The sequence below is a fragment of the Dendropsophus ebraccatus genome, chromosome 7 (genome assembly GCF_027789765.1).
Source record: "Dendropsophus ebraccatus isolate aDenEbr1 chromosome 7, aDenEbr1.pat, whole genome shotgun sequence".
Lineage (NCBI taxonomy): Eukaryota > Metazoa > Chordata > Amphibia > Anura > Hylidae > Dendropsophus > Dendropsophus ebraccatus.
In genome coordinates this window covers 19,700,451-19,726,738 of record NC_091460.1, presented here as the reverse complement: position 1 = coordinate 19,726,738, position 26,288 = coordinate 19,700,451, and the positions used below count along the sequence as shown (strand labels likewise).

General features: G+C 42.1%; 1 protein-coding gene across 2 annotated transcripts in view; it reads left to right on the top strand.

Moving 5' to 3' along the window:
• SFXN5 (sideroflexin 5) overlaps positions 1-20,576 on the top strand; it is a 165,252-nt gene extending 144,676 nt beyond the window's left edge. For both annotated transcript variants that reach the window (XM_069976313.1, XM_069976312.1), the window contains one exon: positions 17,676-20,576. In XM_069976313.1, coding sequence (XP_069832414.1) covers positions 17,676-17,753 — 78 coding nt within the window. In that variant the 3' untranslated portion in view covers positions 17,754-20,576. The remainder of the gene's footprint in view (positions 1-17,675) is intronic.
• Positions 20,577-26,288: the final 5,712 nt, after the last annotated feature.

Sequence of the window (26,288 nt, the reverse complement as noted above, 5' to 3'; positions counted from 1 at the left end):
GAATGCCGTTGTGTGGTAGACATGGCATTAGGGGATCTGTGCTTTAGTGGTTTACTAGTCTTCTCGCATGGGGTTGACTTTCTCAGACGCTAATGGTCATAGCTATTTCTGCAATTGAAGACGCTTTATGATTTGTAGTCTCCGGCATAGACTGGACTAGTGACGTCCAACGTGAAGCCACCCAAAACTACAATTCCATCATGTTTGGCTTTGGCTGTCCAAGTTTGGTGGGAATTGTAGTGCAACAGCTGGTGGGCCACAGGGTGGGCTGAACCAACAACATACATACCGCCCATTGAAACACACATACTTGCAGGAAATGGGAGTAAGCTGCCGTCAGACACCTTGGTTTCCAATAAACATCTTTGGTAGTGGCTTATCTCCAGCTATAATAAAAGGACCATGTGTTCAGAGTGAGGCGGGAAAAGTCATAAACTTTATAATACAAGATCATGATACTTTGCAGCATCTCCTGGCCTGGGTGGATGCTTTGTTTTGGCTAGACTATAAGACTTTAAGATTAATGTCCACCTTCATGTAAAAGCCTTCTCTGTTGTTCACTCAAGTAGTACTCCGTGCATAGACCAGTATTATCTTTGATGGTGCGTTCACACCTACAGGATCCGCAGCAAATCTGCAGCAGATTTGATGGTGCAGATTTGATGCTGTGTCCAGTTATTTAAATGTAATCTGCTGCGGATCCGCAGCAGAAAATCAGCTGCGGATCCGGTAAGTTTGAACGTACCCTAACAGAGCTTCTAAATCTTTTACTACTAGGGCCTCACTTTTAATGTCTGGGCTTCACCATTATTGCTGGAGCCTCAACATTGTTGCCTGGGCTTCACCATTATTGTTGTTTGGGCCCCACTATTTATATCTGGGCCTCATTATTATTGTTTGGGCCTCACCATTGATGTCTGGGCCTCATCATTATTGTCTGGGCCTCATCATTATTGTTTGGGCCTCATCATTATTGTTTGGGCCTCACCATTGATGTCTGGGCCTCATCATTATTGTTTGGGCCTCATCATTATTGTTTGGGCCTCATCATTATTGTTTGGGCCTCACCATTGATGTCTGGGCCCCATCATTATTGCTTGAGCCTCACCATTGATGTCTGGGCCTCATCATTATTGTTTGAGCCTCACCATTGATGTCTGGGCCTCATCATTATTGTTTGAGCCTCACCATTGATGTCTGGGCCTCATCATTATTGCTTGAGCCTCACCATTGATGTCTGGGCCTCACCATTGATGTCTGGGCCTCATCATTATTGTCTGGGCCTCATCATTATTGTTTGGGCCTCACCGTTGATGTCTGGGCCCCATCATTATTGCTTGAGCCTCACCATTGATGTCTGGGCCTCATCATTATTGTTTGAGCCTCACCATTGATGTCTGGGCCTCATCATTATTGCTTGAGCCTCACCATTGATGTTTGGGCCCCATCATTATTGTCTGGGCCTCATCATTATTGTTTGGGCCTCACCATTGATGTCTGGGCCTCATCATTATTGTCTGGGCCTCATCATTATTGTTTGGGCCCCACCATTGATGTCTGGGCCCCATCATTATTGCTTGAGCCTCACCATTGATGTCTGGGCCTCATCATTATTGCTTGAGCCTCAACATTGATGTCTGGGCCTCATCATTATTGTTTGGGCCCCACTATTGATGTCTGGGCCCCATCATTATTGCTTGAGCCTCACCATTGATGTCTGGGCCTCATCATTATTGTTTGGGCCCCACCATTGATGTCTGGGCCCCATCATTATTGCTTGAGCCTCACCATTGATGTCTGGGCCTCATCATTATTGTTTGGGCCTCACCATTGATGTCTGGGCCCCATCATTATTGCTTGAGCCTCACCATTCATGAACAATCTTCACAATTGATAAATGAGCATCAACCTTGCCTGAGCTTCACCATTGATGTTTTGGCCTAACTGTTGGCGCTTGGACCTCACCATTGAGTCCTTACATTGACAGCTGTGGCTCACCGTTGATGTCAGGACTTTTCCATTGGTTGTAGTCCACAACAAAGTATATATGACCTCTATATAACACAGAAGACGCATAAATGTTCCTCACCCAGAAGCTGGTACAGACGAAGAGACTTAATAAGTCTATGATCACTTCTGCCAGAACTGCCTCCCGGCAGCACCACACCCTCAACTGGGAGGCTGCTCTACAGTAGAGGCCTCATCCGGTGACCACAGCCTCACACCTAGAAAGCTTCTACATGTCACAACTAGACCTGAAAACATCTGGAAGATATAAAAGGTGCAATAGACATTAATGACTATTAGGATATGGCCAAATCAGCGAGAGGTAATTTCCTGCAGTCATTTTCTATGGCTGTGATCAGTAGTGGTGTTATGACAGCGAGGCGTACAGAGGTCGCACATGAGAGGGATTCCTGCATAATCACCTGACCACACTCGTACAGTAAAATCCAAAGAGAATTTATGGAGCTGCCTCTGGTACAGTGTATACACAGATATGAGCTATATACACACACACATATCCATAATGAACACCATGCCTAATGAATGTGCAAACACAATTTCATATGGAAAAAAGTGTAACACCAATCATAACAAATATAGTGTGAACAACATATATAAAGTGCCAGTGCATAATAAATTCATATAACTTGTCTCTTATATTTACAATACAAACATGTGCAAAGATAATATGTATCATTAAAAATAATTAGAGACGCAAAAAATCCACTCACCCTTTAATAAAAAAACGGCTGTATGTAAACTGATAATAAGAGGTGCAATATGCATAGCTGGCTTGTAGAGACTCTACACGAATACAGCAGGAATCATGTAGGAATCCACATCTCACTGTTCCTTAGCACAGATGGGCTATAATGGCGTCCAACCAGCTTTAGCGCACTATTACACCACCATACCACCAATAATAACACCACAACATCATGACCACACAGCACCACTTTAAGTTACTTTTTAAAGCCAAGACAAATCTCTGGAGAAGTTTAGTGAGAAGAGTGTTTCCTCACTTTCCCAATTCCCCCCCCCCCCCCCCCATAGTGCTCCATATAGTAATATTCCCCCCATAGTGTTCATTGTAGTAATAATAATACATCCCTTAATATGCCACACATGTTTACAGGGCTGTTCAAACAATACTAGTGCACTTTTTAGACCACACACAATATATATTTTTGTTTATTTGTACCTCAACATAGCAGATAAGTACTCCTTTGTGCCCTCCCATATTAATAATGTCCCCTTTTTTGTTCCCCAACAGTAGGTAAGCCCCTCTGTGCCTCTAAACAGGACATATGCCCCTTTGTGCCCCCACATAGCAATTAGGCCGCCCTTTGTGCCACTACATAGTAGTTGGGCCCCCTTTGTGCCACTACATACCAGTTAGGCCCCCTTTGTGCCACTACATACTAGTTAGGCCTCCATTGTGCCACTACATAGCAGTTAGGCAGCCTTTGTGCCACTACATAGTAGTTAGGCCTCCATTTGTGTCACTGCACAGTAGTTAGGCCCCCTTTTGTGCCCTTACATAGCAGTTAGGCCCCTTTTTATGCCACTACATAGTAGTTAGGCCTCCATTTGTTCCACTACATAGTAGTTAGGCCTCCATTTGTTCCACTACATAGTAGTTAGGCCTCCATTTGTTCCACTACATAGTAGTTAGGTCTCCATTTGTTCCACTGCATAGTAGTTAGGCCCCCCTTTTGTGTCCTTATATAGTAGTTATGCACCTTTCCGTGCCACTATGTGCCCTGCACGGTCATCACACACCCCTTTCTGTCCCCATACATTAATAGTTCCCCCTCCCTTTGTGCCTCACATATTAATAATTCCCCCGACACAGTAGCTAGGGCCTCTCTATTAATCACTTCCTCTTTTTATGCCAATGAAACTCACCTTTCCTGTTCCTTGCCAAGCAGCAGGATCATCTTCCTCATGTGCCTGGATGATGTCCTTGCATAATGTCTACATATCATCCATTTCAGAGCCTATACTGTTATTTTACAGGGCCGGACCTACTCACTATAAACTGAAACATAAGACTCTTTTACAGTAAATAAACAGACATGGCAGAGTCCTTAGCAAGTTTCTCAGTTTTATACCTAATTTTCACCTTGTCAGAATAATACTTTCTTCTCCTCGTACTGATGAATCACTATGCTGCGCAACTCATATGCAAATGGCAATTTTATGTATATATTTTACATAAATTATACAAATAGATCGGCATTAATGAGATCCTCGGATTGTGGAAGTGTTGCACCGCTCACACACTCACACAAACACTATGTGGAGTCAAGGAGTACAACGTTTATTTCTTATCTTTCACTATTTGGTTAACAACCCTGGAAAAGTTCATGAATCCTCACACTTAGGGATGTCACCAGCTTTAATACTTCATAGCAAATCCATAGATCCCTTATATGACAACAAGGGATAGTTAATAGTTCATCCTTCTCCAACTTCCTTGGAGATCGGTGACAGATACATTTTACAGGATGGCATCTGGTCAAGGAGCAATTTTAAAAGTTTGGATTGATGTTTGCTGGGAACAACCAACATCATCTCCTCCACTCCTAGTTGGATTTCCCTCTTTATATTGGTATAATTGATGGCCACGTCACAATAAGGTCCATAAGCTCTGTCCTTTTTGCCTGCAGAATAAGTTACTTTTATATTATTATATTATTTATTGGTTGATACTGTCAATTTTAACTTAATTTAATGTAGAAATTGTCACCACTAAATGGGTACTTTGGCAAAAATCTTTTTCTTTCAAATCAACTGGTTTCAGAAAGTTATATAGATTGGTAAATTGCTTCTTTTTAAAAATCTCCAGTCTTCCAGTACTTATCAGCTGCTGTATGTCCTGCAGGAGGTTTTGTATATCATTCCAGCCTGACACAGTGCTCTCTGATGCCACCTCTGTCCATGTCAGGAACTGTCCACGGCAGATGAAAATCCCCATAGAAAACCTCTACTGCTCTGGACAGTTCTTGACACGGATAGAGGTGGCAGCAGAGAGCACTGCGTCAGACTGAAAAGAAAACACAATTTCCTGCAGGACATACAGAAGCTGATAAGTAGTGGAAGACTGGACATTTTTAAATAGAAGTAAATTACAAATCTATATAACTTGATTTGAAAGAAATATATTTTCACTGCAGTACCCCTTTAATAAAATGACTTCTTTTAATGTATATAAAGGATGTGTCACTAAACAGAATATTCATCTATTGAACATTGTTTTGTATCATATCTGGGATTTCTGGATGTGCTATGAAGTAGGGGCGTAACTAAGGGCCGGTGGCCTCCAGGGCAAACTTTTCAATCCCAATCGCCCAGCATTGCTAGGGTCTCAAACACAGGGAGGCCATAAGTGTTTATAGTGTAGTTACATCCAGTAACTATAGGTGATGTCATCTTTGATTAGAATTGTCCTCTTTCTTTTTCCATCTAGCCCATTCCACCATGACAGTGTCTTCCAGCCATAGTCTAGGCAGAATTTTCCATACTGTCATATTAGGCTTCTGGCTTTTCTGGCACCTTCCCAATCTGTGGTCATCGTGACATGGTAATTGTAGTAACAATGCAAAAAGCCAAGTGTTCGCCAAATGCAATAGAGGTCCATAAGAAGTATGATAGACTTTCTAACTCTAGGCTTCGTGCGAGGAAAACTCTGAAAATAAGACAGTGTCTTATATTAACTTTTCTTCCAAAGATGGGCTAGATCTTATTTTCAGAGGGATGTCTTATTTTTCCACGAAGAAGAATTCACATGTCACATGCACAGCAGGGACATAGAGTATGGTATGGTGGCTTCCGACCACCAGGGGGAGCTCGCCGCAGTACACTCGTACAGCACAGCAGGGACAGCGTACAGTATGGCGGCTTCCTGCTACCAGGGGGAGCTCACTACAGCACACTCGTACAGCACAGCAGGGACAGCTTACCGTATGGCTGCAGGGGAGGGGATAATGGCGGATTGTGTGCAGCTCTACATCTGGCGGTAGGAGACAATAGGGATGGCGGCAGGCCTCTTGAAGCCTAGCCTGCACATTTACAAGGGACAGCCGGGGAAAGGAACATCGGGGTTGGCAGCAGGTGACGGTCTTCATGTCCTCCATGCAGCTGCTCTGCAATGGACGGTGAAGGTAGGGGACAATGGTGTTGGGATAAAAAGAATCACAGCTGTGTGCCCTACTAGGTCTTATTTTTAGGGAATGTCTTGTTTTCAGGGAAACACAGTAGTATAGGACGGCATATATACCACTTACTAGTCAGCAGTGTTTTCACAACAAGGCATCATGATAATGGTGGCCACAAATATCTGCACCCAAACATGTAAATAAACAGTTTCCCTGAACTTCCTATGAAGTCCATCACCTTGTCTCTTACTTCATACATTTAGTGGACGCCTGAATTTTATACCCTGGTTTTCCACGTGTTTCTGTACATTAAAAGTAACCAATTAAAAACGGATCGCAGTGTGAATCCAGCCTTGTGCGCGGAACTTGCCAATCATAGGATGTTTCCATAGCAACCTGATCCCCTGGTGTGTAGGGGAAGGAGGCGGCACATAGTGACAGGTACTCTTGTTGTTAGTCAAACCGGGGCCTCATTGCAGTAAGTGGTTGGGGGGGAGGGGCAGCCCACAGGACAGTATGGGCCCCTAAGTTACCTGGGACAAATAGATCATAACCCTGCTTTATGGCACCAAGGTAAATGTAGTGTATATACCGCTGGACATCATCTTATCCAACAGTAACACTGTCTTTGTTGCCCATAGCAACATTTTCCCTGAGCAATTTCTAAAATGAAAGCTCGGATGGACAGCTGAGGGGCTAATTTATTAAATCTTATTAAAGAGTCTTCTTTTGCCCGTATCAACCAATCAGAGCCCAGCTTGGATTTTTCAACTGCGGAAGGCAAAATGAGAGCTGTCCCGTGATTGGTTGCTATTGGCAACAAAGAGTTCATTAGATGGGTTCAATTAGTCTGGCCTATAGGGCCTCATTTATAGGAAACAGCGTTTATTGCCCATAGCAACCAGTCATGGCTCTGTTTGGTTTCTATGGACAAGGGTTTTGATAAATGAGGTACATTAAATCATCAACCCTAGAATGTATGTATTTACCGCCGACAGTTTATACCAAATGGGCCTATGTTTTTTTTTTTTAAGTGTTAGTTGCCCATAGCAACCAATCACAGCACAGCTTTACTGCTCAGTAAATTAAAAGCTGCGCTGTGATTGGCTGCCATAAACATCAAGCGATAAAGCTGTCTTCAACTGACCAATGGGATATATGAGGTGTATATATATGTATACCATGATGCCCATTGAATTAATGGACTCAGCCCTGCGCCAAGTATACACAGTCAATAGATTGGTTACTGACTAAATATGATTGGTGACTATGTGTGTATATATATCTAAAGGCGGAGAAGGGGATGCTGGGTAACGGGTGATCTGCAGATCCATCCGTGTCACCCTCATTATTTTCTAGGATTTTGACACACGGACCCCCCCACCCCCCGGCTGCCATTGCTGGGTAGCTGGTAAACTGCAAATCCATCCATGTCACCCTCATTATTTTCTAAGACATTGACACGGGAACCCTCCCGGCCGCCATTAACCCTTCACCGCGTCAGGTACCAGCCAGCTGGGCGGCCTTCCTTCCCTCCTCGCGCTCTCTACCTGGAATTAATATTCAGCAGTGGGAGAGCGCGAGTCTAATAATGGTATTGGAGAAATATGCTGCATCTGTTACCATTAGATGTACAAAATTAGCTCCTCACACCTCTGACACCCAAGATGTCTTCCCTTAAAATCCTTGCCGGCGCCCACAGTTCCTTGCCATCAGTTGCCGATACAATATTGCAATTACTGTGTGTTTGTGGTGCGCGGGCTCCGCACCGCTTCCTTTATATGTTTATATATTTCTCCTTCATTAGTGCTGTCTGAAGGGTGATTAGATCCTTCAAACATTTTACAGAGGTTAAACGTTGATTAAGATTTAATTATTACTGTAAATAGCTTTCTATGACATATGGTGCAAAGCCTGACATATGTGCATTTGAATAAATGAAGTGTTGTTTCCCATAATGCTCTGGTGGCTGTTTAACAGCTTTGCTGAAGGGTTATGTCGCACCTCATGTACGACTCGCTTTCATGTTATATTTTGTTGGGTTTTGCAGCTCAAAAATCAAGAGCAGTTTTTTTTTCTATTTCTTTTTTTTTCCCAGTGTTTTTTCGTGTGTTTTTTTTTTCTTTTCCCTCAAACATTGAATATTTTAAATACCTAAATTGTTTGCTGCCATTTTAGACTAATTTGTCTAACTAGGTTAAACATTTTCAAAGACACTTACTTTATTTTATTTTTTTACCTCTTCCGCTTCATGTTGTTAGGGGAGGATGAAGTTAGTTATTTTTGTTAAAAAAAAATAAAAAAATTGCAGTAGATCTGTCATACGTTGCTGTAGCCACGTCAGGAGGCTCTTTGTAAATGTGTCATTAAAGGGAAACTATAATTTAGAGGGTAACTGCAATTTAATTGGCGAACTCCAAATTAAACTCTGACTTAAAGGGGTTCCCCTTACATGTTAACAGGGTGCCACAACAATAGGTTAAACACAAGAGTCCATAGCGGTCAGCTATGATCTGTGGGTGAACCTGGCAGCGAGTGTTAAGTTCACTGCGCCACCACAGGGGAAGTTAAAGGGGAAGTCTGGCGCTAGGCCAAAATATTATTCTGGGCTAGTGGTGGAAGAACATAAAAAGGAGGTTATATTCACCTGTCCCAGTGCCAATGCAGCGCCTCGTCCCGCTCTTGGACCCAGCCAGCTGTCTTCTCGGCTCCCCTCCGGCTACATCACGACCCGGTTGAGGGATGCTCCACTTAGCCAGTCAGTAACTGGGGCAGGACACCGCTGCAGTCACTGCTTGGCTGAGCAGGCTAAATCTAACCCACTTCTGACTTTCAACCCAGGTTGTGATGTACCCGGAGACTGGGAGAAGATGACACCCAGCGGGGTACGGGAGCCCGATGATGCAGCGCAGCATGGGGACAGGCGAGCCTATTGTCTTTTTTAGCTTTCCCCCACCCCCTGGCCCATAATGATTTTTGTGCTTCTGATCCCACACCTGGGGCTGGTGGTACTACCTCACTCCGTTTGCTTACACTGACTTCTGGCTATGTCTGACCATGCACCAGTCCAGAAGGCACGTTCATGTGTCACCTTATCTGTCCCTTGTTCTCTCTACAGCATCTGGCTCCCAATTGGTTACTACTCTGGAGTCCTAGACCTTCAAATCTCCAGGCTAAAGGTGAAAAACAGGGTTTCCTTAGACTCCACACCCCTGCCAGTGCCAAACTGTTTGCAGCCTAGGGATCCAGCACCTTAGGGCCCTTTTTACCCGGGCTTGCCGCAAGTAAGCACCGTTCATTGACATTGGTGCTAATCTGCAAAGGCTTTACAAGGCTCAATCAATTGGATGACTGGACTGTGCCAATGCCGCAATATTCGTACAGCCTATTAACTTACATTGGATGATCTGCAGGTGACTGCTGTTGATTTGAATTCCAGAGCTGAATCCAGTTGACAAATCAGAAACAGACTTTTTCATTGATTTGCAGGGCCAATTGGAAGAGTACTAATTGGCTAATATTCAACATTGAGGCTACTTTTTATCTTGTTGGGAAGGTCAGTCACCACAAAGTTAAAATATGGGGCTCAACCAAGTGGAAGGACAAAGTCTATGGTCCTTTCTTTTCTGCCGAGGATACAGTCACTGGCCGTTCCTACCTGGACATGTTAAAACAATGCAGATGGAGGAAGATCTACCAAATGTAGTCTAATAGACCATCAGGCAGATGGTGCTCCTCCATATTTCCACTTGGATGTTCATTGATACCTGAATAAAACTCACCAAAAATTCACCAAAGTGCTGGCCTCCTCGATCACCAGATCTACACTCCTTTTTTCCCGTAAGGCAACATCAAAGACCCTGAAGAACCTGAAATATTACATCACTGACAGTGCAGTCCATATCCAAGGATTTGCTGGCACATGTCTAGGCACCAGTAGGCCACCAACTAGACATTTGTCGCACCCCCAATGGGAATCACTCTAATCGTGGATAAAACATGGATAGTTAGTGCGTCTTCTCATGTTAATAAAGTAGCAGTACACTCTCTGGGTTACGAATACCGATGCTATAATTTTGCACCATCCTTTTTGTACCACCCTGTATAATACTGGTGTTAATTCCGGATAAGTACAGTATAAACTACCCGTTTTTTATGTTGATTATATGTCTATATATATAAAGTGTAAAATGTTGTTTGTAGGTGAACATACGTTTTAACAACCCTGTTGGGTGCAGTATTTTAGGTTCACTGCATTCACGTTCTAATGCAGTATCTTACTTTGTCACATGATTCTCTTGGCTAATCTACCTGACACGCGGTGTATTTATGACGGGCTGACGTCGGTGCCATATGTTTACATGTACGGTTCACTAGCAGATCTGGTAACTTCTGCGCTCACTCCTGCATTATGGCGGCGTAGCATAATTATAATTAACTATAACACATTACCGCATTCTCTATCAAAACATTTCAAAATAATAATTTATGAAGTATGGTAAATAACGAAACTCCTTCAAGACTCTCTACAAGTACTATACTATAGACACGCTTCTGATGGCTGGTTCTACGAATCTTCGAATCTTTTTTTTTTTTTTTTTTTTAAAAGATGTATGAGATCATACACATGAGATTGCTGGAAAGATTTAGGTTTATTGGAGATATATTGAAATCTGTTTATCCACCTGTATAGGGTATTCAGTACCCCAAAATAAAAAATATGTCACCCAAAATTGGAAATATGTCAAAACTTTATTCTAATGGGAAGGTTTCTCCTAGAATCAGATGCTAAAACTTGTTCTTTTATTCTAATCTATTTCTACTTTTTTTTATTTCCTTTTTTGTACCTTGTTATAGGGCGGCCATCTTGTCTGGGCTGTTCTTAACAGCATTAAGTGGCATGCTTTATAGCAAAACTCATGGACACAGACGACAATAGACAGACTATGTACCCTGGTGATGAATGTGAAACATTAAGCCCCTATTACATGGGGCAACAGAGAATATCAAACGAGCACTGTCAGCGCTCGTTTGTTTGCTCTTCGTTCCTCACTCACTGCCAGCGCTATTACACGCGTCGGCAATGAGCAGGTGAGTACAGGGGGGGACTGCAGGGAGCTGCGGGGGGCTGCCCGGTTGATCGCTAGATCGTCCGGGCAGCCCATAGCAGGTAGCATCGATCTGCTGCCGCCGCTCCTGTTCCACAGAGCAGTTGCCATATTAGCTGTTTGTCTTTCAACATGTTAAAAGACAAACGACTGCAACGATCAGCCGACATTGCTCTTCTCGGCTAATCATTGCCTTCTATTACACGGGACGATTATCAACTGTAATGGCGGATATCTGCTGAATACAGCTGATAATCGGGACCCTTACTGAGCGCGCTCTGTGACCTGTGAGGAGGTCATTCCACAGGATGCTGCTATTGTCTCCTCTATCTACTGGTCTGAAACCACGCTGCAATGCTGCACAGATCACTTTACAGCAGTCTCCTCTTATTACCACAGACAGAAAAGTAAGTCTCAGCTTAGTTTTGGCCCTTGTGGTGAATGAAAACGGCAAGATTTCAGGATTATTTTATAATATTGATAGAAAAATTGAAAATTTGAGAAAATGTCACCAAAAAGCCTAAAAAAAATCTTTAACAAAAGATTATTTATTCAATACGTCATTTTCTTGTTCAATAAATTTTTATTGAGTTTTTTTCAGATAATTTTCAGTATAGACATTGTAAACAGTAGAACATTAAACATAAAACATAAGTAAAACCCGTCCTTTAGGGACGAACAAACATAACAAAAATAAATTGTCTTCCCTTGTTCTGATTAGACATGGGGATGGTGGAGTACATCCATATTCTGTAAAGAACTATATTAAAACCATGATACATAGTTTGTAATATAGACATATGACACGTGACCTTATATCATACATACCGACTTCAATAGGATTCGACCCTCTCTAGCCTAATCCTGGTGAAGATGTTGCTGTTAATGTTAATGACAAATTCCCTTTAAAGGGGTTATCCAGCGCTACAAAAACATGGCCACTCTTGTCTCCAGCCCCACTCTTGTCTCCAGCGTGGGCGGGGTTTTGCTGCTCAGTTCCATTGAAGTGAATGGAGCTTAATTGCAAACCGCTGAGCTGGAGACAAGAGTCGTGTTGTCTCTGAAAGAAAGTGGCCATGTTTTTGTAGCACTGGATAACCCCTTTAATCCATCACAAAAACGCAATTAAAAAACATGACCTGGGATACAGAAGGCCAGACTGCTGGGACGTAGTGAACAGATCCAGTCCTAGTTCAGCATAAATGCATGGGATAAAGTGCTATTGTCTGGACATCTATGCTTACAGTGCGCTGAGCAAGGTGATCAGATGCACTCAAAGCATATAATACTAGTGTATGCCCCAAGGTCCCAGTCTGCTGGCCCCCCACCTCACACTCCACTCCAACGTCGTTTCGCTACCCACTTCCTCAGGAAGTAACAAGGGGGAGGGGGGCGGAGGACATTTTATATGTGCCCAAAAATTGTTCATTGGCTGGCTTAGATAAACGCACCTGGACTGTGTGCTTGTGTATTTTTTGTAACAGATATAATGTTGATGTTATTGGGTTGGTTACTCTCATCCCATCATATACCATTTTAGTTAAAGGGGAACTCCGGATAAGAAAAACTTGTTTTCTATTAAAAGTACATTAAAAGTTATATAGATGTGTCTATACAATGTATTACTGTATCTGTGCTGTTCTGCCACACTGGTAGCTGATAGACATCCAGGAAGTGAAAAAAATGGCCCCTGTGCCAATTCACATTGTCTCCTGCTCCTTCAGCTATCCCCCCTTAGGAGACAAATCTTCCATGCCTCTGTCTCACATTGTGTGTGTTAGCTGATGATGTAGACAGGGGGCAGGGTGTGATGTCACATGAGGCTTGGCTGGATAACCCAATCCTCTAAGTGATCTACCATCTCTAACCAGCCAGAAGCAGCTGCTGCACTAATGTTACTGATTGTAATGGGTGGGGGCTGTGATGATCACATGAGGGAAAGCATTGCATTCTGGGAAATGCCAAACCAGAAAGAGCAGAAACACAAAACAGAGCAACACCGCCCCCCCCCCCCCCCCAACAAATGGATTTTTGGTAGTTTCAAAACTGGGATAGACAGGTAAGTAATGCGTTATGGTTCTGCAGAAGTTTCATTTATTTTTAACCACTACCTGGAGTACCCCTTTAATGATTCAAAATTGTCTCCAGTTGCCTCTGGTATTGTATAGTTGGATTTCCATCCAGTTTTTAGTAACATTTGTTGTCATTTAGCTGTCTAAAGACCTCCCGTTTCTATCTATGTTTGGATAGAAAGGAAAATGGTTCAGGAGAATTAGAGGAGAATTTTTAACTCCTTTATGTGATGACGCAAGAGAGTAAGAATGAAGCTGGAAGGCTTAAGCCAATTGGTGGCAAAAGCGGGAATGGGTGTCCTTGATAGTTATAGATATTTTTTTGCTACACAAGCTTATTGGTTAGCTCTATGGCAGAAAAACAGATTATTTGAAATTGGGGAAGAGCAGTAAAGGATATTTTTGAACTACTGGATGTAGGGGCTTTAGAAGACTCCCACTGGGAGGGTTGGAGCATGGTTGAATCACAAGTTATATAATGGAAAAATCTGAAAGCATCTTGACACCTAAAAGGGGTATTGGATTTTGCCCCGAGTAATAGCCTCAGAGAGGTGGTAAAGCTGAGGAAGTTTACAAGAGGCGGGTATTGTAAACATAGGGGAGGTGAGAGAAGGTGAAAAAGTTAAAAGTTGGCTCAAAATTAGAAGTGAACTTAGGTTGGAGAACTGTCCATGTTATAACCATAATAATCTCTACCAAGCACTTACCACCATGATTAATAAGGATAGACCGTTATTTGCCAAAACAGATAATCTAGTTTAAGGGCTTAGAAGCTACTCATTAAAAAAGGGGGTAACAATAATATTCAAGTATCTGATGGAAATGGAATGAAATAAAAATGGACCCAAAGCCGAAAAGTAAGGAGAAATGGGAAGCAGAAATAGGGTCGCTACACCAAGACCAGTGGGACGTCAACGTCAGGAAATCATCGATTTATACAATTCAATATTATTCATAGATTGTATTATACTCCCAGTTTCCTATTTAAAATTAAGGATTTCGGATGAATGCCCAAGATGTGGGCTTGGGGGTACTGTTTGTTTTACAGACGGGACTCGACTTACCAAAGAAACAAGAGCTGGCGGATACGACAAATATAAAGGCTCCTAACAGGATACTGGGAAAGATCATTAGGTGGTTATTTGATGCCAGACTGCTAATTATAGGACTCTGGATCTCACCTGTACCCCCAAGTGTTAAAAACTGGGTAAGATGTGGAAAAAAAATATGAACAGATGCACAAGGTTGGAGAATAATTTGTTGAGTATTATTTCTCTTTCACAGTTTTTTCCCCCCTTTCCCTCCACCTGGCTGGGGGGGGGGGGTTAGGAGGGAAGAGATATAGGATTATTAAGATGGAATATAATGAATGTCAGGATGAGTTGGAACATGGTTATGGATAAAGGATTTGTGACCATGGGGTGGATTCCCCGAGCATCCGTACTTAGGAGAATATTTGTATACTTTGTTGTAGATAACAGGGAATAAAATGGGTGGAAAAGACGGATGGTCGGTCCTCATGTCTCTGTTGGGTGGGCTGGAGTCCCTTGAATCTGGAGACGCGGTGGCCTCCCGAGGGCTCCCTCCCCTTTATGGGGATTAGGCTTTCCTGGCACCCAGGTTGGTTAATCCTGGTTAAATTAGATATACTGAGAGAAGTGGTCAGCCTAGTATTAAGAAAAGAAAAGAAGAGGAACCAGATTACTGGGACCTGGGTACCCCTATAACATGGGGGCCTGGAAAATCAGAAGACTCCAGTTAAAGTGTCACCGACTTATATATGTAGTTCATGTCACTAGAATGAGTGTAAAATGGCACCGTGTTCTTGAGGTGGATACGTGCCCTGGGGGCATAAATCCCTCGAAACCCATGCAAGAAAGAATGGGAAGTTGGTGCAGGCTGGATTATAGTTAGAAACAGGATTGGATAACAGAGAGAAATGTACTTAATGATTATAGAATCCAACGGGATTGCAGGAAGGAGAGGGGTGATCGGGAGCTGGACGGCAGATGGGCATGCAGTTGGGTTGGCGGGGTCCTGGGGATCGAACTTATTGGTCTTAGTTAGTAAATTTATTGGGTATATGAGAACGCTGGATGCTAACAGGTGGTAAGGTTATGAATAAAAATGGTCCCAATTTTAGAAAGAGGTGATGAGGGGGATCCATCCCATTGGATAAGATCTATACTGTGCGATAGAATGATCTTCGTCACAATGGTACTTGGAATCTATGTTTTTAACTCCTGGCTCTGCGACGTTGGATAGTGTTATATAGTAATAAGTATTTTTTATATGAGTGGAAAGTAATAAAAATCTAATATAAAAAAAAAAACTCCCGTTCATATGCCCCTACTGACAAAATTATCACATCCCCACCCTTGTCTGCCGGTTTAATAACTATCCCTTTAATGCGACTAAGTTCTTCACATACATGACACATTATATTCCTTCATACACATACATTTATGACAATTGTTATATTCATTTTTATTTTTTAATTGTTTATTCATTATTCATATTTTATTCACTTACACTCTTGCACTTCAAACCCTTCTTTTCAGCACTGGTTCTTTTAATATATTTTTTGCACTAGCTCTTGCACTTTTCATGCACATAAGCATCTTTGTTTTTACTATGGCTCTTTGTTTCAGCATAACAATTGTTTATTGGTAGGTAGCATTATTTATGTACAGGACGGGATGTTATCTGACACCATTTTTTGCTTAGTTTGTGTGCCAGCAGGCTGTACCAATAGCGTGCCAAGAATTTTTAAATAAAAAATTATAAAGTTTTACATTCCTGATCTTGGTGGAAGTTCTTCTTCTCTCTAGTCAGCATGATCATGCACAGTGTCAGGAGACTCTAAGGCTACATTCACATATCCGTAGTGCCCTCCGCAATTTCACAGACCCATTTATAGGTGACAGGTCATCCTTGGCACAACTGTGCCCTGTAATAGGGCCTGCCAGTATTTTTTGCAGAACAGACCCATAACATCTACGGTTGTGTGTATGAGTCTATAGATATGAATGGGTCTCTAATCTGTCTACAATTGCAGACAGAATATACGGACATGTGAATGTACCCTGACAGTGCTGGGAATGCCATGTGCCTCTCTGACACATCGATGGGAGCACGTCCTTCTCCCTGCCCCTTATAATCTTTGCCTCTCTGACGCTTTCCTCCACCCTGCCCTCTACCTTTCTATCCTTGTCATGCCATAGCAATTTATCATCTCATATCATTGGTGCACAATGCCAAGAGACGCATGCCGCTCTGACAGTGCCAGGAACAGTGCACATGCTTCAATAAATATCAAGGTTGGCCCTCAACATAGTCCGATTTTTTAATTTTCGCCCACTGTGTGTTTGAGTTTGACACCCCTGCTATAGGGGAGAGTAGGTTCCTTATCAGACCCCTGCTATAGATCATTACAGTGGTTTTACAAACAAATGGCTGCTTTCTTCCAATCTTCTTCACGTTGTCCAAAGGTTGTTAGGCAATCACGCTGATCAGCTGATTAAAGAGGCTTTGGCCCTTGGGCTACCACTCTTTAATCCAAAGCTTCACTGATCTAACTTTGAAGCCTAGGCCATCCATTTTTGAAAATCCAGACTCCTACCACCTTAAGGGTACTGTATGTGCACATAACAGAATAGGCAAGGAATTTCAAGCAGAATCCGCAGTTCCGCTTGTCCCATTGATTCAGTGGGATTTGTCAAGCACAATAAGCAATCCACCCAAAGAATTGACATGGATTGCCAATTGCACTTGACAAATATCATTGAATTAAAGGGAGAGGTGGAACTGTGGATCCCACTTGAATTTCCTCACCTGTTCCATAGTGTGCACGTACCCTAAGGGATCAGCATGGAATTTCAAGCGGAGTTAGCGCCATAGACTCCGCTTGAGGTTCCGCCTGTCACATTGATTCAGTATAATGTCTCACCCACACTCCACCATGTATGTCTATTCTTTGGGCGGATGGCAGCGTCCGCATGAGACATCCTATAGAATCAATGGGACAAGCAGAGTTACGTAGTATGAACATACCCTTATGTAGGACCAGACCTCTAGATTCGACCTAACCTCAACATTACTACGATATTGTAAAATCTGATGTTGTACATCATATATTATGTTGTTTGTTCTGCTGTTTTTTTATAAATATTTCTCTACCTATTTTTTTTTTTTAAGAAATTGGTAAATAGCTAGTTTTAAAGAAATAAATTTACACTTTGAATTCTAATCTTGGCATAGATTTCTTCCAAATAAGCAGAATGGACCAACTCATGAATTAACTATGACTTCATTTTCTTCTTTGACAGATTGAGACCTCACGACTGGAGCCAGAAATTGCGATGAACACCACCTCGCGGACGGTGGTCTACAACAAAGGATTGTAAGCCAAATTCGGTCAACCTCAACGCCGAACAACGAAGAAAAGTCTCTCTGACCCCCTCCCCTTCCTTGTCACCTACCATAGAGCAAGGAACAGATGAACACCTGAACTCTCCCTCGTCCCTGACAGCTGGGAAAATTAACACATTCACAGAACTATCAACTCTCCGAGGTAGAAGAGTTACAGGATTCATGTCTTACCGTTGCTAAGGGGGACAAGAAATAGCACAATAATGTGGTACCAACAATTTTTTAAAATCATTAGATTACAACAAAAAAAGAAAAAAAAAATCTCATATGATCACAATCACTGCATGAAAAGTGAATGATTCATCCAGTTAGCCTGCAAAACATGATCCAGATCGGTGTCATTAAAACACGAAGACTGATGTCACAAGTGTCACCTCTAGAAGACGGTGATGTCACTAGACTCCAACACTAAGCCTGACATCACATAACTAAAAGGAAAAAACACAAAGATCACAATGTAGTTATTATTCAGCACTGGTGTGACGTTACACAATAGTCATTGATTGCGGTAAAACACAACTTGGTGTCACGTGATACAGTTACATAGGACGTAATGAAGTCTTCATGACACTTACTAATGATTTGTGATTTGTATTCCATAGGGTTTAGGATTACATATATTCTGATAAAAAATGAAATGTTATAATGTTAAAATCGTCATCGGCATAACTTGAATTAATGAAATTTGCAGGAACGTCACTTACTATACTTGTGTATATGATCAGTATTTTAGGTTGGTAATTATGGGTTCTCTTGACGCCATCAAGTAACTGTTCAGCCCACAGCTGTCTCTCCCGATTCCCACTACCTGCCGTATTCTGAATCGGGAGATGGCCACACATTTCAGTAGTTGGCCAAACTGTTGTGTGGCCCACAGCTATCCCTCCCGATCCTCCCAATATTCTTGCTCGCTCATGTGATCTTAGTGGGTAGAGCGGATAAAGTAGCCAATAGAATTGTATAGCGGCTCATCTCCGCCGAGAATAAGGATTGGGAAATACTGTAATTCCACTGCCTGATCTCTCTTTTCCCAGTGTCTGCCTTCAGTGGAGAGTTGGGAGGTCACCATATACTGTATATTATATGGTTGGCCAGTCCCACCGAAATTTGTGCATTTGGTCAATATTAGTTAAACTTGTGATTAACTTAAAGGTCAGCGCCTACATTGGTTGGAACTTTACCATACCCAGAGAAATAGCTGACTAGTTGGGGATAAAACAAGCACTAGACATATTGTTCTTCAAAGTGTCTGTTTTATCCCTTGTTCTAGTAGGAGATAAGCCAATGCCAAAGGCATCTACCAGCAGCAAGTTCCCCTCTGCCCATTGAAATACATTGAGTTGAGCATAGATATATATTGGGGGGTCAGGTGGAATAGATGACAAATGAAAGATCATTTAGCTCTCTAATGGTGTCCATAACATTAGGGAGTGTCTCGATAAGTCTGGAAGCTGCTTAATTCATCCTCTCCATTGAAAGCACATGTTTTTCTTTAGGCTTGGACACCAGTTGTTGGATAATTGTTCTTTCTATGATGAACAAGGGTTCGATGATGAACAAAGATTCGATGATGGTCCTGTGAATCAACATCTCATCACAGTAGTAGAGGCTTTCTAGATGGAGCTTGTTCTGTCCATGGGATCCTTGAGATCTCCGGTGACTTTGGTCTCAATTGTTCTTCTTAGATACTAAAACTGCCTAAGTGTCTGTAGTTGAGCAAACACCACCACACGTAATGTATTTAGCTCACTTCAGTGTCTACGAAAGACATAGTAAACTAAGGGTCTAAAATGAATTGTATGCTAAATATATCATGTAATACAACATACTGAACACAGATGGGCGCATTGTAGGTGGCAGATTGGTAACATATTGGAAGCAGAGTCATGACAAGTGAATGGTGGATATCAAGGCTGCAGATGTAACATTGTGACCTCTACAGTGCTAGCTTTAAAGAAGGAAAATGGAAGTGAAGGGCCAAAGTATGAAGCTTTTTTTTTATTTTTGCCTGGTATGCTTTGCTAATATACCTCATTAGACTTGATCTCATACAAGTCATTGTATTTGACCAGAGTGTCTTACCATGTCCCGCTTGGTTACATCTTACTTGACTTCATTCCACCAGGCTGGATTAGGGGTTATTCTACATGGGCAAGTCTTACTACATCTCACTGAAAAGATCTGTACTCATCTAGGTGCTCAATTCATATTACACTGGACGAGATCACTTCACATGTAGATGGTCAGTACGTCTTCATATTACACTGGACGAGATCTCGTCACATGTACGTAGTCAATACTTCTTAATTGTACACGTTGTTTATCTGTATTTTATATTTTTTAGCTTTGCAAATATAATGGGTTAAGAGACATTGCAATGAACTTGATAATTGGTAGTAAAAGTAGATAGGTATCACCCATCTTCTTAACCTAACTTTCTGTTGTTGTGCATTCTCATGGAGAACATAAGGTCCTCATACACCCTATCAGATGAAAGCCTAAGGTCACCATGCTTGCAGGTTCGGCTGTCGGTGTGAGGTGTATGGGACTCTCTCGACTGTCCACCTGCGGCGGCGGCTTACCCCTCCCCGTAGATAACACAGGAACACTTTGCCGAGTTGAACGTTCCTGTGTGTTCCTGGGGAGGACGGAGACAGGACGGGAGAAATGACTGACGACTGAAGCTATATGGCTACCTTTAGGTGGTTCCTTTTGTTGTCTAGTTTGTAGATACAATAACATTTTCGAGAACAGTTTTTGTAGAAAGTTTAAAGGGGTTATCCAGCGCTACAAAAACATGGCCACTTTTCCCCCTACTGTTGTCTCCAGTTCAGGTGTGGTTTGCAATTAAGCTCTATTTACTTCAATGGAACCGAGTTTCAAAACCCCACCCAAACTGGAGACAACAGTAGGGGGAAAGTGGCCATGTTTTTGTAGCACTGGATAACCCCTTTAATTTTAAGCATGTGGCTTTTAACACATTTAACGCATCACCAAAAGTTATAGTTTGCCGCACAAAGCACTAAAACATTGATAGAATTGTAGTGACGTTTTTTATGCATCGTTTTTATTTTGTCTGATAAGATGAGAGGAAACTGAGAGGAGATTGATGAGTAAACTGTGAACTAATGCTTATAGAGCAAGATATATCGCTAGTTTTCTTAGGAGAGATTATGTTGAACAATCCCATATATGTGACCATGTAGTCTGGGGTGCTTGGACGGCCGAGATACAAAATGTGTAGTCAGTAGGACTCCAAACCTTTTTATAGAGTCTCTGTAACCAGTTTGCATTGGCAGGTTAGGGGTCAGCAACCCCATAGGTTAAGGTATCACAGAGCTCCAGCCTTTACATGCAATAAATTTGTTGTCGAAATTGTCCCAACCATCGGGACAGGACTTTAAGAAATCCATGGGCAAGTTTCAGTGGCAGAAATTTCTGCCACAAATTTGCCACCACCCCCTTATTTCAATGCCACCACAACACAAAGTCATAGTAGGGTCATGGTCTGTCCCATTGTTTACATGTCATCCTAAAGCTTAAAAGTATTATTTGAGACTGGCAAGAAGGCGAGAACGCTCTGCGTTGTGATAAAGTGGTGTCCCCAACCTTTTGTTCTTTTGGAGCCACAATCAGAGTAATGGTTTTGTGTAGTGATAAGCGAACCTGGACTCTCTGCATTTGACTCTTGGTGGCTGGAGAAATTAGATGCAGCCCTAGGGATTCCTGAAAAACAAGTTCGCTCATCACTTGTCTTGTGATACATTCAGAAATTAAGAAGATGTGGGGGACGAAGAAGTCATAAATTTGCAAACACATAGCATGGGGTTGCAAGTTACTTGTGGCTTTCAGGCGTCTAGTTGGGGACCATGCACATTTATGTTGATGAAAATGTATGATCTTAAGCAGTCAGATGGAATTTAACAATAACCAATTGTTTTAAAGTACCATACACTTTCAATATGCTTGGCTTGGCTCACACATGTATATGAATGCTGTGCTCGCCCATTGTCTGTCCCCATACCCATAACCATTCAGCTCTTTCTGAATAGGTCTGAATAGGGAGAGGGGAGGTTAGCCATTACATTACATTTCTAGTCATGGCTTATGTTTCTGAAAACAAGAAGATCGGGCAGATTTTTCTCTCACCCCAGATCACGGGTCGGGGGAGAGTCAGGATGCCCCAAGCACATTAGATGGTCAGCAAGTCCTTCCAAAAGTTGGCTAACTTGGCTGGATTTCAGGGAGCCAACTGGTGTCATCATATGGAAAAAAGTTGTCTGTCCTGGAAACTTGTGGCCGATAGTTGTACGAAAGGTCTTTCATTCAGGAAAGAATGTTCCTAAAAAGGTTATCAGTCCTTTCCCTGATTTCATGGATCCTATATGCCTAGTGGGAACAACCATAATGGCCAATATAAGCTAAAATGTGTACTATTCACCTGGCGATCATTTATTTAATGGTTGTTTAACCATCTTCCCACTACTGACTGATGTGCCTGGTCGCCTTTAGGCTATGTTCACACTACGTATATTTGAGGCTGTATAGCAACCAAAACCAGGAGTGGATTGAAAACACAGAAAGGATCTGTTCACATAATGTTGTAATTGAGTGGATGGCCGCCATTTAATGGCAAATATGTGCTGTTATTTTAGAACAACGGCTGTTATATTGAAATAATGGCCGTTATTTACTGTTATATGGTGGCCATCCACTCAACTACAACATTATGTGAACAGATCCTTTCTGTGTTTTCAATCCACTCCTGGTTTTGGTTGCTATGAGGACCTGACATGAGGACCAAATACAGCCTCAAATATACATAGTGTGAACCCAGCCTTAGAGAGTATCTATCGCAGTGGGACAGCCAGAGATGTTATAATATAGGAAAAGTAATTGGTTCCCAAATGGTATGGGAGATAAGCGATGTCAGCTTTGTGCACATTCCATTAATTGCTAATGAATTATTCTGCCCTGCGTAATGAGGCAGAGAGTCTGAAAACAAGAGCGCACCACCTCGACCCACCACCACTGATTGTAGGCCGGGGAATAGAGTGTGGCTGGTAATGACATTACACCCATGGTATATAATTAGAGAACAGACCCATGAACCGCACCTAATTGATTCTTAGTGCAATAATGAATGGAAAACATGCAGGAGAGGGCCAACGATATGTGATTATGGTAATACAGGGTCATAGTACATCATACAGCCCGGCATCCTTTGGGAGCTCACACCCATCTACTGTCAAATGCACTTGGGTGTGTTCATTCTAGTGATTTCAGCTCTAAAACTGGGAAAATACCCCATTTGGATTAAGTATGATGTCCTGGAATGAGTCATTTTCTTTTCATCATGTTCCTGCTTGGTCCATTGTATTAAGTCCATTGACTCCATGACCGCACCCGAAGAAGAAAGTTTGGCTCTATCCATATCCGTTACCATTTTCTTTTTGCCCGTGTTGCACAACTTACATTCTCCTCGGAGCCCAGTTCCCCAAGTGTCTGAGGTTGCACATGTAATCGTCCTAGTAATTGCCATATGGCGCCAGGTATTACACCCTGCTACGCTCTAGAACATCTTGTCCCATCCTCGCTGTTGGTTGTTTCACCACAATCAATATGGCCTATTGATATTCTCCTACAATTGTAGCCAAAATAAGATGTGAGGGATTTAGATGAGGCACTGAACGTATAAGAGGATTAAGTACCACTGTTTGTATAACTCTAACAAACACAATACTACAGGGTGTCTTATAATAGAAGTGCTAGCCTGATCCTAACTACACTAACAAGGTCAAAGTCAATGTTGGCAGCCATTTTGTTCTCTGAAGAGAACTTTAATCCTATAAACTCCAGACTGCTTTGTCAGGTTGGTCTACTCCCATAATATTTTTTTTCCATTTCTGTATTTTTTTTTATATGCATGATGTCCTTTCTAAGTTGAATTGAGGAATCGGAGAATTACGCACCAAATTACCTTTTGAGAGTCTAGAAGGTGTAAATGCGACCATGCTCTTTAAAATGATGTCAACTTAACCCGCCAACTTTTGTGGGTTTGACTGACTGTCCAAAGTGTATGGCTTCGGAATCTGTTGGCGCTATACAGATAAATATTATTATTACTATTATTATGGCTGAAGGGTCGGACTCCTTGGATTTTAATCACTTGACTCTACTTTTCTGGAAAAAATAAGCTGCCACCAGAACTGTCTGGATGTGGCTTACCACCTCCCTCCCGATAAAAGAAACATGAATGTTCGGCCATACCCTACAATTGTGTGTGGTAGGAGAAGATAATTGTTGGCCGAACAGTGGTTGAGGGTATGGCCACCTTAAGACCCCCTTTTAGCTCCCCCCCCCCCCCCCCCCCCACCTTGACACCCTAGGAATTTTTGTGTTTGTCCAGATAGAATTTGACCTCTCAATTCTGAGCTGTCAAAAAATCATCTTCTGGCGGCCACATAGCCCTCTGTGTAATACGGAATGTGCAGACAACTGCTGATTAAAGGGCATCACTAACAATCTAGTAATTATTCATACAGCCCTGGCCGCTCGATCATCGAGCTGTGTAATACCCTCTGTAAACCAGCGCCGATCCTCATGGCTGGGGTATGTAGTTTGGCCTTTAGACTAAGGGTACTATTACACAAAGCGATTATCGTCCGTACTCGGTCGATTACCAGCTGTTTGGGATGGTAATCATTTCGTGTAATAGGTTATGCTTTAAATCAATGATCAGTCGACATGCATGATGTCAGCTGATTGTTGATTTAAAGCCTGAACTAAAATCGTAAAAACGCCGCTCTGGGTAATAGGTGTGGTGGCGGACCACCACTGTCTCTTTTAGGCCACCCGGACAATCTAATGTTGGTCGGGGCAGACTCCTTGCACCCCCCAGTCCTCCCCATTTGCTGTCTGTGCGCATAATAGCGCCAACAGCGAGTAGGGAATGAGGAATAAGCGAGCGCTAACCTGAAAGGTCCGCACTCGCTTGCTTTGAAATATCGGCCCGTCTAATGACCCTAAGGCTGTCTATACCCATTATCCTAAACTACCATTTTCAGCATGACCAGTTGGCCATCCACCATGTGCAATGGCATCCCAACTCTCCTGACAGCAGATGAGGAGAATGATTTTGTTCTCAGGGATATTAACCACCATCTCTTCTACACTTAGAGAACACACGCACCCCGTTTTCATGTGTATGGGGAGATCAGGAAAGATAGCTATCCGCCTAACCAGCATTTGCCCGACAGCTATCTTGTAAGAGAAGCCTAAGGGTGCTTTTCCAGAAGCAGCTTCTTCATTAGTATTTGGTACATTGTAGAAAGGTCCTTGGGGGCAGATTTAGTATAAGCCCCTCCCCTGCTTACTTTATATGTGGTGATGAATACAATATAAATGCACTTTAGAAAAGGTACTATATAAGAAATAGAGATGTGAAAAAAAACAGTAAATATCAGTGCTTTATAGTAAGCAGTACTCTACTAACAATAATTCACATTTTACCAAACCTTTACCACTTTATACATAGGTGGGATCTTACCTCCATAAGGAGAAGGTTAGAAACTTTCTTATTATGGAATAATCATAAAGGTTAGTGTTGTCTGACTAGCAGTTCTATATAGACTATCCATTGTGAGCACAGTGCTTTTTTTTTCTGACCCCTCCCCCCATAAAAAGATGGAGATGGCCATTTTGATATCTTTATGGCTAAGCTGCGTTTTTCTGAAACCCATCACATTGAAAATCTGTGGAAGCTAGTTAAAGAGCTGGAAAAGCTGTGCAGATTGATATACATGTATCTGAGAAAAGATTAACTACTATTAGTAATCATTTTTTTATTTAACCCTCTGGTCATTCTAGGCTTAGGAGTCCAGTGGGCGGTCCTATCAGTGATTCTCTGATTAGGACACACCTACTGAATCTTCATGGGCGGAATGAACAGAGGTTTATAGGTATAAATTACTAGTTATAATAAATCTTTTCCCTCAAACTATATATCAATCTTCTTAGCTCCTCCAGCTCTACAACATGATGCCTACAGATTGGATGAGATTTTTCATTGTAATGAGTTCCCATTAGTTAATAGAATGTTATTATTTACCTCTGTATAGTGGGCCTATACTGAATGTAGAACTCTGTATCTGCAAGCTTTTATCTATGGAGCATTGTCTGTAAATCTCCATACACAAGCTGGATCTACTCAGTGAAAACCAATACACCCACAAAGCTGGTATCTATAGATCTGTGTCTCTGGTTTGTCTTCTTCCTTATTCATGTTTTATTGGTTGAAAATTGACATACAGGGAACCTACCTGTAGGTGGCACTAGAGAGACCATTTTTTCTTACTGCTCAAGGAGAGCTAATTTGCATATTCTTCCCCATGAAGCATTGCCAGTTTTCATAAACCAGTTGGATCTCCTCAATGAGAACCAATACCCCCAGGACAAGAAGTATGAGTAGAAATGTCATCACTATAGTAATGTTACAGGTTTCAAGGAAA